The 13,568-nt window shown below is 59.2% G+C and overlaps 2 protein-coding genes across 2 annotated transcripts; one reads left to right on the top strand and one right to left on the bottom strand.

Moving 5' to 3' along the window:
• The first annotated feature begins 41 nt into the window (after window positions 1-41).
• Hsh2d (hematopoietic SH2 domain containing) lies at window positions 42-6,151 on the top strand. The gene is made up of 7 exons (XM_033759380.1): window positions 42-1,624; window positions 1,755-1,901; window positions 3,051-3,390; window positions 3,474-3,590; window positions 3,910-4,023; window positions 4,833-4,984; window positions 5,050-6,151. Exons 1-7 carry the CDS (start codon window positions 1,602-1,604, stop codon window positions 5,558-5,560), a joined length of 1,404 nt encoding a protein of 467 aa, XP_033615271.1. The 5' UTR covers window positions 42-1,601; the 3' UTR covers window positions 5,561-6,151.
• A 519-nt stretch (window positions 6,152-6,670) lies between these two features.
• Cib3 (calcium and integrin binding family member 3) lies at window positions 6,671-12,216 on the bottom strand. Its single transcript, XM_010644310.2, has 6 exons — window positions 11,942-12,216; window positions 11,785-11,819; window positions 10,065-10,176; window positions 9,087-9,234; window positions 7,878-8,073; window positions 6,671-6,990 (listed from the first exon to the last, which is right to left on the bottom strand). The coding sequence occupies exons 1-6, from the start codon at window positions 12,179-12,181 to the stop codon at window positions 6,969-6,971; spliced, it is 753 nt and encodes a 250-aa protein (XP_010642612.2). The 5' UTR covers window positions 12,182-12,216; the 3' UTR covers window positions 6,671-6,968.
• Window positions 12,217-13,568: the final 1,352 nt, after the last annotated feature.

The raw sequence follows: 13,568 nt of genomic DNA, 5'->3' as shown, positions 1-13,568 counted from the left end.
AGGCTCGGTCCCAAACCCTAGGCTGCCCTGCGGCAGGCAGCTGCACAGGATGTGCCCGGGTGTCACGGTGTCACAGGCAGGTGGCTCTCTCAGCCCTGCAATTGGCCGTCCCTGCTCAAAACAGGAACAGTGGGGACAGCACCGCCCAGGACAGTGACGCACAGACCCTGAACAGAAACTCACACCTGCGGCCCGGCCAGCACCTCAGCCTCCGGGCCCCCAGGTATGTGTCCCCAGGATGTGTCCCCAGGAGCCCCGGCCCGGCCACCAGAGACAGGCAGGGCTGTTGGGCTTGTGGGGGCACAGCCTGCACCGCACACGAGAGGCCGGGGCTGTGCGGCTCTGAGAGGGTTCGAAATCTTAAAAACAGCTCTGCAGGGCCAGGGCACCAAGGTGGGCAGAGGCAAGACAGTGACTGGCAGGGGCAGGGAATCAGGCCGGGTGACTACTAGTTACCCACCACTAACTAGCGACCTATTGCTAGTTACCTGTTACTAGTTATCGGTACTAGTTACCCACCACTAGTTACTACTAGTTATCCATCTAGTTAGCCACTGCTCGTTCCCCGTTACTATTTACCCATTGCTGGCTGTGTACCCTCCTACCTTCCTCTGAGTCCAGCCAAGCCCAGGAATCCAGGAACAGGGTGGGACCCCAGCCTGGGCCCCTGTCCCAACAAGCCCCCTTCTGGTGGGGACAGCAGAGAAAGACAAGCATTTCCATGGGGTCACAGCTGGGCCAGAGGGAGCAACCCTGGGGACAGTGAGGGATGGGGGCGTGCCGGGGCTTTGTCTAGGGAGAGGCAGGGAGGCTACCTGGAGGAAGGGGGCATATGTACTGGGTTTTGAAGGATCTGTAGGAGTTTTCTAAGGTGGGAAAAAGAATAAGCTTAGAAACAAGCCAAGCCAGTCGTGACTAGGATTCCTATAAACTGAACAGTCAAACATGGATAGAGAAAAGTGTGTCACTGAGTGCCAGGTATACGGTCTGAGAAAAGTCACCAGGCGACTCTGTCACCATGTCAGTGTGGTAGTGGGCATTTGCACACACTGAGGTGTGCCGGCCAGCTCTAAGTTGCAGTTGCTGCGAGGCTCCGGACCTGCCCAGTGTGTCGCTGCCTTAGGCCCTGTGCTGTCACTCTGCAGTAAGCGCTGGCCCTGGGTCTATCCCCAGCACCCACTGCCAAACAATGGAAACAGACCCTTCCGGGTGACGTGACTGTGCCCAAACCACAGCCGGACTCCAGGCATCAGGCCAGGTCCTGGGCCGGGGTGGTGGGGACAGTGCCTGGTGGTGTCGGGGGGTAGGTCCTGCTGGCCCCGGAGACCCCGTGTGAAGCTCTGGGAGAAAGTGGCTGGGTGGGGCCGGGCACAGCCCCTGTGGGAACAGAGCCAAGGGTGGCACTGGGCCCTCCAGGCACCGTCTTGTGGTCGGGTTGGCACCACCTCAGCACTGCTCGCCGTTAGGGTGGTTTCTTGTCCCCAGCTCCCCACCACTGGTCACACTGCCCAGCCTCAGCTGGAGCTGAAAGCTGTCCTGGAGGAAGCTGAGCCAGTGGCCACGCCCGTCATTCCAGCACTCTGGGAGGCTGAGGCAGGAGGATGCAAGCTGCAGTCCAGCCCGGGTAACTTGGTCCCTTAATGAGGCCCCTGTCTCAGAACATAAACTAAAAGAGCTGGGGTGCAGCTCAGTGCTGCACAGAAGAGGAAGTGTGGCCTCGGGGCCACGCCTCACTGTCCCTCCCGCCTCCCCAGGTGCCCTCGCTCCCTGGAACCCATGGCAGGGGCTGAGAGGCTGCCCCCGCCACTGCCCCCTCGCCTGCACTGGTTCGTGCACACTCAGATGGCCCAGCTGGCCCAGGGTGGCGTCCCGGAGTGGTTCCATGGCGCCATCTCCCGAGGGTGAGGAGCCCCCAGCCGTGCTCTGGCTCGGTGCCACCGACCTGACTTCCTCTCTGTGGGCCGCTGTGCAGCCTTGCGCGAGCTACTTCCCCTCCTCCCTGGGCTCTTTCTCTCTCTCTCTTTTTTTTTTTTTTTTTTTTCTTGCATTCTGGAACCCAGGGCCTCACACATGCTGGGCAAGCAGTTACCACTGAACTGCACCTGGCCCTTTGTATTTTTTGAGACTGAGTCTTACTAAGCTGTCCAGGCTGGCACTGAATTTGCAGTCCTCCTGCCTCAGCCTCCGGAACAACTGGGACTGCACGTGTGCATCCCCATGCCCAGCTGGACCATTCTGTACCATCTTCTGCATGCAGGGCATTGAGAGAACGCTGTGCGGGCCAGAAAGAGGGACACCGGGCACAGTGTCCATGCTCAGGCTTGTGGTATGCTATAGAACTAGGACACGAGCCACATGTTGAGATTTTAAATATCCCGATTGCTACACTAAAGAATGAGGCCCAGACATGGTGGTGTGCACCTCCGTGGGAGGCTGAGGCAGGAGGATCCCAAGTTCATGCCCAGCCTGAGACAAGTGATGACTTAGTGAGACTCTGTCTCCGAAAATAGGACTGAAAGGGCCAGGGATGTAGCTCAGTGGTGCTGCCACCTGCCTTGAAAGCCCAAGGTCCCGAGTTCAATCCGTGGTACCAAAAAAAAAAAAAAAAAAAAAAAAAAAAAAAAGAAAAGAAAAAATAGGGCTGGGCTTGTGGCTCAGTGTGAAGGCCCTGGCTTCCACCCCAGCACCACCCCCAAAAGAAAGAAATAACTGGCAGCATTTGGGGAGCACCTGGAGGTGGCAGCCAGCCGGGAAAGCCATGGCCTGCCCTAGAAGAGTCTGAGGACCAGAGAGGGACAGACACCAGCCTGCAGCCAACAGCAAAGGAACCGCGGGTGGGGTCTGGACCCCAAGGCGTGCAAGTACGCTGCCTACAGGGAGGGACTGTGCTTCCCTGAACATCCCAAGGTCTCCCAGCCAAGAAAACTGGCTTTAGAGTGTGGTCTGCTTAGACTCAGAAAGCGCGGCCTCCGGGCTGTGGTTCCGGGCTCTCTGGGGACTGGCCTGGGGCAGTGGGGCCGTGGCCATCTGCTCCCCGCCTGCCTTTCCAGGGACGCCGAGGACTTGCTGGAGTCGCAGCCCCCGGGACGCTTCCTCGTGCGGGTCAGCCACAGCCACGTGGGCTACACGCTGTCCTACAGGTGGGGCTGGGCCGGCGGGGTACCAGGGCGCTTGGGGCCAGGCTGCGGCGGCCGGGCTCCACCGATCCAGGTGGCGGACGTGAGGCCCTCAGCAGACTCCTGCTGTCAAGCCGAGCCTCTGTGGAGCACCCGCCGGACACGCAGCACACAGCCTAGGCTGGGCCCCAGAAAATCTTCCCAACCTTCCTCCACCCCACCTCTGGTGCTCATCTCCCGGAGCCAGGCTGAGCCCATCGCCCTCCGAGGACAGCTCTAGTGGGGAAACCGAGGCAGCGAGGCCCTGGGCGGTGGGAAGGAAGGCAGGAGGGCGCACACTGCCCTTCTGTGTCGCAGGAAAAGGTGCTGCTCGGGGACGACACGACCCACGCCTCGCTGTGCGCCCTGGTGGCCTTCTACCAGCGCAGGCCACTGCGGCCATACGGGCAGCTGCTCACGCAGGGCTGCGGGCAGGTGAGCTGGGTCCACAGGCTCTGACCCACCCTCACCCGGGAGGCTCTATCGGGGGCAGCCGTCACCGCACAACTCAGGTGGGCGCCCTCTGGCTGAGCTGCGGGGCCGGGAGCTTCCTTATAAAGACAGTGGGCGTGGCCTGTGGGCGGGCCGACTTCCCCATAAGGTGGGTGGGCGTGGCCTTGGCCCTGTGACGTTTGGCTGGGGCGGGCTCCCTAATAAGGTGGATGGGCGGGGCCTGGGGCCACAGTTGCCGCGTTGAGCGGGAGGTGCTGTGACTTCAGTGCTGCCCCAGGACCTGAACTGTGTCTCCATGCAGAAGGACCCGGCCAACCTGGACTACGAGGACCTCCTGCTCTGCACCCTGGCCCAGGAGACCGCCAGCCCAGAGTCCAGGCCTGAAGAGCATGAGGGGCCCTGCTGGAGCCCTAAGGTACAGGGGGCTGGCACCTCCGTGTGGCTAGCGAGTGCAGGGTTGACCCGGCCAACAGAGGAGCTCCTTCCTAAAGGAGAGTTAGGACCCAGTGTTGGGGAATGAAAGCCTTCAGTGACATCTGACTCCAGGCCATCACCAAACTGCACTCAGCCCCTCCCTTGCCTATGTCTGTCCTGTCTGTCCTGCCTGCTGTAGTTTGGGTCGGCAGCAATCTCAGGACCTTTGCATATGCTATGTCTCTGCCCCCAAGTTCCCTCACCCAGCTTCTGCTTCTAGTTGACCTTCAAGTGTCCCTTCTGCAATGCCTGGACTAAAACAGCCCCACGCCTGCCCTGTTTACCCCTGCAGGCAGCTCCTGGCAGATGGAAGGCTCTTGCTTTCCCATAAGTCTCTGTGTTTCCTGTTTGTTTGCCCATCAAACAGAATTCTGCCCCAGCCTAGGCAATTTGGCAACTCAGCAACTTAGCGAGACCCTGTCTCAAAATAGAAAATGAAACAACGCAGGGGATGCAACTTACTGAGAAGGCTGTGGGTCCCAGCCCCAGGGCTGCAATTAATTACTTAGAATTAAAACTAGCACATAGAATTATGTGCAGCGTATGACACTTGATGGCCACAATGAGCCACTGCCACCAGGCCACATGGTTCTGTGGACCATATTCTGCTGTGGGACCGCCCTGCTCGGCTGACATCTGGGACCCCGTGTGTTCCGTGCTTTTCTCCCACTCTTGCTGTAATCCCACGTGTTGGCGGCGCCCCCTGAGGTCACACGGTCACCTCATGATGCAATTCTCGCTGCATTGCAGGGCTGTATCAGCTCTGGGGCGTCTGCTTTGGGTTTCCGGCTTTGGTCGGGCTGGGACGGACCAGGGCGGCGTCCAGCCACCGCGCCGGGCGAGGCTGACCTGGGGAGACGCTGCCACAGTGCAGGAGGCGACAGACTGAGCAGGGGACAGCTGTGAGGCGGCCGGAGGGGCCTGGCCTGAGGGATGGGCAGACTCGGCCAAGGGGCGCCTGGCCCAGGTCACCCGTGCCTCCGTTTCAGGGTCCTCCAAAGCCCATCCTGCTCCAGCAGCTGAAGGAAAAGGAGGTATCTGCAGAGGAAGTCAGCTCCTCCTGCTCCCCGAAGGTGCCCTTGGCGGGGGCTGGCCAAAAACTCTGGAAGAACCTCAGGGCGCTGCCCGAGATGGGCCGGAGGGTCCAGCAGCAGCTCAAAGGCCGCCTCGCAGCTGCGAGCCTGGCATCGCTCTGGGATGCCCAGCCATTGGTGACCACGCACAGCTCCGGGGCCAGGGGCCCTGGCCTGGCCACATCCCTGGAAAAGCCCCCACAGTGCCCGGTCCCGAGGGACAGGGGCACCGCCTCCAGGAAGGCCACCAGATCTAGCAGCTGGAATGGGGCGACCCCCAGGGACCGGGGCTGGCGCCAGAAGGTCACGAGGGCCCTGTCCTTCCAGCCCCCCGAGGCGAAGCCCAGGGACCAGCTCCCTGAGGAGTACCTGCAGCCGCCACCCTTTGCCCCTGGGTACTGCTAGGGGCTCACCCAGCCAGGACCCAGGGGTGGGGCCGCCCACCATCAGCGTCACACGACGGGGGCTGCTCCAGCCCAGCCCGGCCCAGCCAGACCTTCCTTCTAGGCCGCGATTGCCCTTGGTACCCACAGTTCTTAGGTTCCACCTCCCTGCACAGAAAACGGCCTCTTCCAAACCGTGCACAGGCTGGGCCTAGTGGACTGCGCCTACCGTCCTTGTGCTCCAGACAGGAGAATCTCCCAGGGTTCGAGGCCAGCCTCAACTACACAGCCAGACCCTGCCTCAGAAAACCAAAGAATAAAACTAAAACGTGTCCATATGTAGAAGTGTGCAGACTCAGCTTGTCAGGGTCCCAGCCAAGACCGTGCAGCCGCTGGCACAGCGGGGACTTCAGGCGTGGAGGCGGCGTGTGGGGCCCATGTACGGGGTGAGTGTGATGCTCCCTGGGCCCGACCCTGCGGATGTCGGGGGCGACTTCTGCTGCCCTGAGCAAACCCACCAGGGCTCATCCTCCGGGAGCCCAAGCTGAGGCTGAAGCTGGGGAAAGCGTGGCCACAGCACAGGACCATGGTGGCCTCTCAGACTCAGAGCCAGCACCGCGGCCCTTTGGCAAAGGGTCCGAGCTCTGTGCAAATTGTATCGCAGGGCCTGGGCTGACAGGGCCCCTCCTCAGGAAGCTGCGGTCTGTAGACAGAAATGGCTCAGTGCTCAGCAGTGACTTCTTCAAGGGACTCGAGAAGGCCCCTTCCCTTTACAAAGGAGCAGTTAACCTAGCGCATCCTAGCACTCAGGAGGCTGAGGCAGGAAGATCACTGTGAGCTGGAGGACAGCGTAGGCTATGCAGGGAGACCCTTTCTCAAAAAGGCAGGGCTGGGTATTGAGCTCAGTGTGGAAGCCTTCAGTTCAATGCCAAGTAATAGAGAAAGAAAAAAAAAAAAAAAAAGAGGGGACCCCGGGGCAGTGCTGTGTGGCCTTTTGCAAGTCCAGACCTCTCTGGGCCTCTGCCTCACCCGCACAATGGGACAACGGCAGACCGCCCCCCTCCTCGGGAGGACCTGGAGACAAACCCTGGGTTCACAGAGGAGGGGGTGTGCACAGCCGGAAGTGGCCGGCCTCTGAATGCCATTCCTGGAGCCTCCCCAGGACGGGTCATCTCTGCCCCCTGAGGGACTGGGGCCGGGAAAGGAAGAGACCCGGGAAGCTGGCTGCAACTCAGCCCGGACCCTGTCGCTGCCACCCGAGCCCCACAGGAGCCCTGAACGTGTCCCAGAGCGGGCCCAGCCACCCCCAGGGTCACACAGTGGGACACAGGGGGCTCCCAGCCTCTAGATTCCAGACAGAAACGAAAAGAGGGTGGACAGAGTCTTTATTCCCAGTTCCCCGCCTCAGGCCGCTCCAGGGGGCGCCCTCCTCAGATGCGGATGTGGAAGGTGCTGAAAAGAGAAGGAGGTCAGTGCCGACAGCCGCCATCCACACCAGTGCTGCAGCACCCACTGCGCTTGTGGGCACGGGAATTCGACTGCATAGCACCATCACCGGTCACGGAAGCCGCTTTGTTTTTGTTTTGCTTTGTTTGGAATTGGGATTGAACCCAGGGCCTTTGCACTGAGCTACATCCCAAGCCTGTTTGTTTTGTTTTGTATGAGTCAGGGTCTCACTAGTTGCCTAGGCTGGGCTCAAATTTTTGATCCTCCTGCCTCAGCCTCCCAGACTCCTGGGATGACAAATGTCTGCCGCTACATTTGACTGGAATCTTTTTTTTTTTTTTTTTTTTGGATCCATTTGCCTGGAATCTTTTTTTTTTTTTTTTTTTTCTGGTACCAGGAATCAAACTCAGGACCTTGCGCTTGTGAGGCAGGCAGCAGAACCACTGAACTAAATCCATGGCCCTGGAATATTGTTCTTATTCTCAACCATGTGGAAATATAAAAACCAATCTTGGCTAAAGTCCAGAAACAGGATAGATGTGGCCCGTGGCTCATCTTTTGCCACCCATGTGTTAGCTCACTTAATTCTCCACCTCAGCCCCGTAGCTGGGGCTCTCATTCAGCCCCAGACTGCCAAGTACAGTTGTACAGGGTGCTCACTGCGAAACTGTCCAGGCAGGAAGAACTAAAGTCCAGCTATGCTGCTTGTGACCGAAGTGCCACATTCACCCACAAGAGCTGCCTCTGTGTCTCCTACTTATCCCCATTGTTCAGATCCAGGAACTGGGACCAGGAAAGTGTGACAGTCTGCCAAGGTTACACATGAATCAGCACAGGACTTTCTGTAACAGAGTCCGGGAACCGGCTCCATCAGGGCAGGGGCGGGGTGTCACCTGAGGAAGTCGGGGGCCCGCAGGATCATGTTCTGGAAGTCCTCCAGGGACAGCCGCCCGTCGTGGTCGCCGTCCGCCTCGTCCAGCACCTTCTCACACACCAGACTCACCTCCTCGGCACTCAGCTCGCCCCGCGTCAGCCTGGTTACCGTCTGCTGCAGGTCCTCAGCACAAATGTAGTCATCATCGTTGAAGTCTGGGGGCACACGGGTGGGGGCGGCAGGTGGCCACTGGGCCGGGCACCCGCCGGCACATCTTGGTGCCTTGTGACAGGACGAAACTGAGGCACTGGGGAGTGCCCAAGACCACTGGGTGGATTCTGGGTCTTGCTTTGGAGTTGGGCAGGAACCAGCTGGGAACTCATCCATCCAGGCGATTTATTGAGAATGTATTATGTGATTGGTAGGTATCATGGTAACTTTCACTTGTTTACTAACAAAGTATTTCTTTTCCCCCTGGTACTGGAGATTGAATTCAAGGCCTTCCTACTGAACTACATTCCCAGCCCTTTTTAATTTTTTTTTACTTTGAAACAGGGACTTGCCAAGCCACTAAATTGCCAAGGCTGGGCTGGAACTTGGGATCATCTTGCCTCAGCCTCTCAGAGTGCCAGGATTATAGGCATGTGCCTGGGTCAAGTATTTCCTGAGTGCCTACTGTGTGCCAGGCAGAGATAGCTCTTCCTTCATGCCCTAAATCCGCATCACACACAAGTTTGTCTTCCCTCACTCCTGCATATTTACTGCAGGCCCAGGAGGCACCAGAAGCGAGTTTTCTTCTGCTCGTGTAGTCATTCAGCGACTATGAGCTGAACACCTACTGCGTGTCAGGCACGAGAGACAGAGGGTGAACAAAACAGATACTGTCACCACCCTTGGTCTCCCTGAGACAAAGTGAGGCTGAACAGACTGGTGCTGGGGGGCTCGGCTGAGGGGTGAGGGCTTGCCTGCCCTGAACCTGGGTTCCATCCTCATCACCCCAAAACAAGACAAACAACAAAACTAAGGACACAACTACAACAGTAGCGAGAAGATCAGGGACCAAGAGGTGGCGCCAGGGGAGAAGTGAGACACAGGCAGGAAGTGGCCTCGCTGTTTCCCCATTACTTCCGGGGTCAGAGGCCAACGGACAGGCGGGTGGGGCACAGCTGCGTGAGGCTGGAGACCCAGGAGCCCTCTGTGCTTGCCCGTGCCCGGCTTCTGCACGCACCATAAATTTTGAAAGCGTAGTAGGCCTTGAGGTCACGCGGGGCCATCTCGCTCATCACGGAAAACATGTCCAGGAAGTTGTCCAGCGTCATGTGGCCATCGCCGTCCTCAGAGAAGACGTGGGCGATGCGTTGGCGGAAAGGGTTTTCCTGGAACAAGAAAGGCACAGGGAGGGACTCCAGGGTCCGACTGGGATCAACCACCCGCCTGCCCTCCTAGGACCTCGGTACCCTCTGCCAAGACTGGACTTCCGGAGACGCCACGTCCCTCCCATGTGACTTCCGGAGACCCCAGCTGCAACACTATGGTGGCCTGACATCACTTCCGGTCCACAACACCACATGCTCCTGGAGAAGCCAATCAGAGCGTTCCATTCATCTGCCAATGATGACTGGCTCTGGACTAGGCATGCCATTCCATTTGGCCAATCAGAGGCTACATGAGACTGGCACTAGAAGCTGAGAGTTTTTCTGAGCACTGGTGAGACATCCTGATTAGAGCCAAACCTGGCGTTAACCCTGCTCCTCGATTTATTTTTCAGTACAAGGGATTGAACTCAGAGAATTTGCATTGAGTTACATCCCTGGTTCTTTATTTGAGATAGGGTTTAGCTAAGTTGATAAATTTCCCAGGCTGGGTTTGAATTCACAGTCCCCCTGCCTCAGCCTTCCAGAGTGAAGTTAAGAGTTATGCCACACCACATGCAGTTTGAAATAGTTGTTTTGCAGATGACCCAACCCCAAAAAACTAACTTTCCCTCAATACTTACTAAGCCCTTTTACCTGTGTGGTTTCACCGATCCCTTCAGGACCCTGGCTTTGACCCTGTCTCCTGTTTTGTGGCTGTGTGAGTTGAACAAGGGTGCTAACTTCTCTGACTTCCACTTTCTCATCTTTGTGAATGGGGTCATGGTGGGCTGCAGCCACAGTGCAGCATGCTGTGAGGGGCCCCTCACCATATCCCCTGGTCCCGGCTGCACCTTTAGCTCTGGCATGCTGCCAATGAGTTCGTAGGGCACCTTCACTGCTGGGCAGCCAGTGTAGTCCAGGGGCACAAGCTGGGGCGCCAGGTCCTGGTAGCGGTAGAAGAGCCTGGTGGGGAGGGGATGTCAGGGAGGTTGGAGCCAAGAGTGGAAGGGGTTTGTCCCATCTCACTCACATGGTGGCTGCTCAGCCACACGGCAGAGGGCTGGGTCCCCGGGAGCTGCTGGCCCTGGGCCCAACCCTCGGTCAGCGGGAATGGGACCGATGTGGGGAGAGCACCCCAAGGCTGGGAGACTGCAGTATGGAAAGCAAGCCAGGGAGCAGGAAGGGCTTTCTGGAAGAGGGGTACTGATGCTGCTTAGCGGAATGAGTAGGAGCTTCCTGGGAGAGAGAGTTGGGAAGAAGGACTTTCACAGCAAGCATTCAGACCCCTAGACCATCTCTGCAGCTCCAGACATCATCACATTATCCCCAGGCCCTACCTCCTCCATTCTTACACCTTCCTCCCCTTTCTAGACTAGAGTTCTCCCCAGGGCCAGGACACAGGCAAGTCACTAGCCTGCAGGTTTTCAAAGGACAAAGCATCGAATACCACACACACCCTAGACCAGAAGGCCAGCTTCCCATCACACACAACCCCGCCCGGTGATGCTGTGCCCTCGTTGGCACAGGCTGCACAGCTGCCAGACAAGGACCCTCTCTGCTGACTCTGAGGTCCCCCGGGACTGTCTCTGGGTGGGGGTGGAAAACTGGGGTGATGGGTCCCCGGGAGATGCCGGCCTCCTACCCACAGTCCTCCACAGGTTCCTGCGCCCTGGGAGGAAACTAACTCATCAGGAACCCAGTGGTGGTGTCTCCTGACTCCTCTGCTCCTATCAGGGTCCCCTCAAGGAGCACACCTGGCACTTGCGCTCCTGGGTGGCCACAGGCAAGTCCCCCTCGCCCTCTGAGCTTCATTATTCTGATGACCAGGAAGCTTTGGCCAGGCGAGATGCCAGCCACAGCCTCCTTGGGGCTCTGCGTATCGGCCTGGGGTGTGAGGTCCACCTGGCTCCGTCCCAGCCTCGGTTTCCTGGAGAGTAACCTGATCCCAATGGCCAAAGTGAGCCCACAGCTGTTCTGCCTCAGACAATGGGCCACCGGGTGAGAAGTGTGCCCATCAATAATGGATGCCCATGCCCACATGCAGGGCCCAACCCTGCCCTCACGGCCAGCGAAGCCCGAGGGGCTTGGGTTTCATGGCCGCTGGGCCATGGGTCAGGGCCTCTAGACAAAGTGCCAAGGCTGAGAGGTGACAGGGCGCTCATCTGCGCCATCTCGCCAGGCTCGTGCCCAGCTGACACAGGATGTCACCCGCAGCCCAGGGCTGGCTGCAAACCCCTGCCCACAGCCCTCCGTGGCTTCCTGCCATCCTGGGAGGCGGCCCGGCTCATCGGTGTGGACAGAAACAACACAGCAGCGTGGCTTTTGCTTTTTGAGACAGGGTCTCATGATGTAGTTCAAGCAGGTCTGGAACTCACTGTGCGGCTGACCTGAAAATCGCAGCTGTCCTCCTGCCTCAGCCTCCCGAGTGGCCGGGGTGACTGGCTAGCTATGGCCTCCGTGTCCCCCTCTGCCTGCGCCCCCATCAGCACCTTCACCCCGTGACACGTGGACACGTCAAGTCGCGCTGCGCACGCGTCCCCAGCCGTGCACAGCCTCCCTTCCCTGACTCACCTCATGATCTCCTTCCTGGTGAAGAAGGTGCAGTCCTGGGGTGGAGGTGCGGCCTTAGCCCTGGCCTGGGCCCCCATCCTACCCACACGGGCGGCCTGACGGGAGCCCACACCCGGGCACGGCCAGGGCCAGGACGCCGTCCCCACGTCGCGCCCACCTGGTACTCCTCGAGCTGTTCGCGCGTGAACACCGTCTGCTTGCTGCCCATGGCGCGGACCTCCGTCTCCGGGGTGCTGGGCCGGGCGGCTGCGCCCCAGCGTGTGGACGGATGTCCCTGCCCTGCCGTTACCCCCTGCCGGGCAGACTCAGGTGACAGCCAAGCCTTTGGGTGGCCACGTGACCGCATCTGGGGGCAAGGAAAGGGGCTGGGACGGGTCACGGAAGGGCCTCCGGGCATGGGCGCGGCGGGCGGGGGGGGGCCCCGTCGGAGGCAGGGCGGCCGCCCCGGCCCTGACCCCAGCCTCGCTGAGCCCTGCTGCTGGGATGCCAGCCCCCCTCCTGCTCCCCGTGGAGTTGCAGGAGGATCTGAGGACATCCTGGACCCCCGGGCGGCAGCGTGACCAGCTCCCGCCACTGTGATGGACGTGGTTACTGCCGTCTGCTCTGTCGGGACTTGAGAAGGTGACCCGAGGCTGCAGTGAGAGGAAGCCTGGGTTGGGAAACACCAGCTGGCACCTTCAGGGCAGGGTCTGCCTTAGCCTCCGCTGTCCTGTGGGCACCCAGCGTCCTCAGAGCGCGGACAGGGCGTTGCCCCTCAGCCCGATCAAAGCCCAGAATGCGCTGAGAGACTCAGCGGGGCCGGGTCTCAGTCCCGCCCCCCTTACTGGGCCTCACCCACCTTGTGGATTTTCTCTCCAGCTGTTCTCTGGGGCTCTGTACCCCAACACCCACCCACCCCGACTCCTGCCCTTTCTTCGTCTTGCAGGCTGTGGCCTGGGCCTTGCCAGCCCTCCCAGCAGGTGGCCCGACTGCAGCCTTACCGGCCAAATCAGCCCCCGTCTGTGCAGCCGGCTTGTCACCGTCACTCTGACAGGGCTCCAAAGACTCCCGAGGGTGACAAGTTAAACACCAGCGATTCCCAGGAGGAGGAGGAGCAGCTGCAACCTCCCGGCATGGTGCCACGTGTCTGTCACCCCAGCACTCAGGAGGCTGAGGCAGGAGGATTGCCATGAGGTCAAGAACAGCCTGGGCTGCATAGTGAGTTCCATGGCCAGCTTGAACTACATAACGAGACTGTCTCAAAAACAAAAACACCGAGGGCCAGGGATTTAGCTCAGCGGTTCCAGAGCCCACCTCGCAAGCACAAGGACCCAAGTTCGATCCCCAGTACAAAAAACAAAGACACCAAAAAACCGAAAAGCTGACGAGACCAAGGGTGGGTGAGGAGATGATGTGAAACAGCTGGAACTGTCAGGCTTCTCAGGGGTGCAGCCATCCTAGGATGGTTTTTTGTTTGTTTGCTTGTTTTGTTTTGTTTCGTGTGAGGTACCAGGGATCGAAACTCAACACCCTGTCCTTGCCAGGCAGGTGCGATGCCACTGAGCTACATCCCGGCCCAAGGGTTGCTGTTTTTGTTGGTTTGTTTTGTTTTTTGAGACAGGGTCTCACTATGTAGTTGAGACTGACCTGGAACTCACTATGTAGCCCAGGCTGGTCTCGAAGTCACAGGGATCCTCCTGCCTCAGCCTCCCGAGTGCTGGGATGACAGGCATGCACCACCACGCCCGGCTCTGAAGGGTTGCTGTTTAAACAACCAAGCTACACTTTCCACTTGATTTGGCAAT

The sequence above is a fragment of the Fukomys damarensis genome, unplaced genomic scaffold (genome assembly GCF_012274545.1).
Source record: "Fukomys damarensis isolate Sample0158 unplaced genomic scaffold, DMR_v1.0_HiC HiC_scaffold_37, whole genome shotgun sequence".
Classification (NCBI taxonomy): domain Eukaryota; kingdom Metazoa; phylum Chordata; class Mammalia; order Rodentia; family Bathyergidae; genus Fukomys; species Fukomys damarensis.
This window is presented reverse-complemented; position numbering and strand designations above follow the sequence as displayed.

Bases quoted from the DNA above. Each gene is read 5' to 3' on its own strand.
- Cib3 (XM_010644310.2), bottom strand. From the start codon at position 12,181: ATGCCCGGAGGCCCTTCCGTGACCCGTCCCAGCCCCTTTCCTTGCCCC. The intron at 10,177-11,784 runs GTGAGTCAGGGA...CCTCCCCACCAG, and splicing joins ACCAGGAAGGAGATCATGAG to GCTCTTCTACCGCTACCAGG. The intron at 6,991-7,877 runs GTGACACCCCGC...TTCTCTTTTCAG, and splicing joins CGGGCCCCCGACTTCCTCAG to CACCTTCCACATCCGCATCT.
- Hsh2d (XM_033759380.1), top strand. From the start codon at position 1,602: ATGCAAGCTGCAGTCCAGCCCGG. The intron at 1,902-3,050 runs GTGAGGAGCCCC...CTGCCTTTCCAG, and splicing joins CATGGCGCCATCTCCCGAGG to GGACGCCGAGGACTTGCTGG. The intron at 3,391-3,473 runs CTCTAGTGGGGA...TCTGTGTCGCAG, and splicing joins CCATCGCCCTCCGAGGACAG to GAAAAGGTGCTGCTCGGGGA.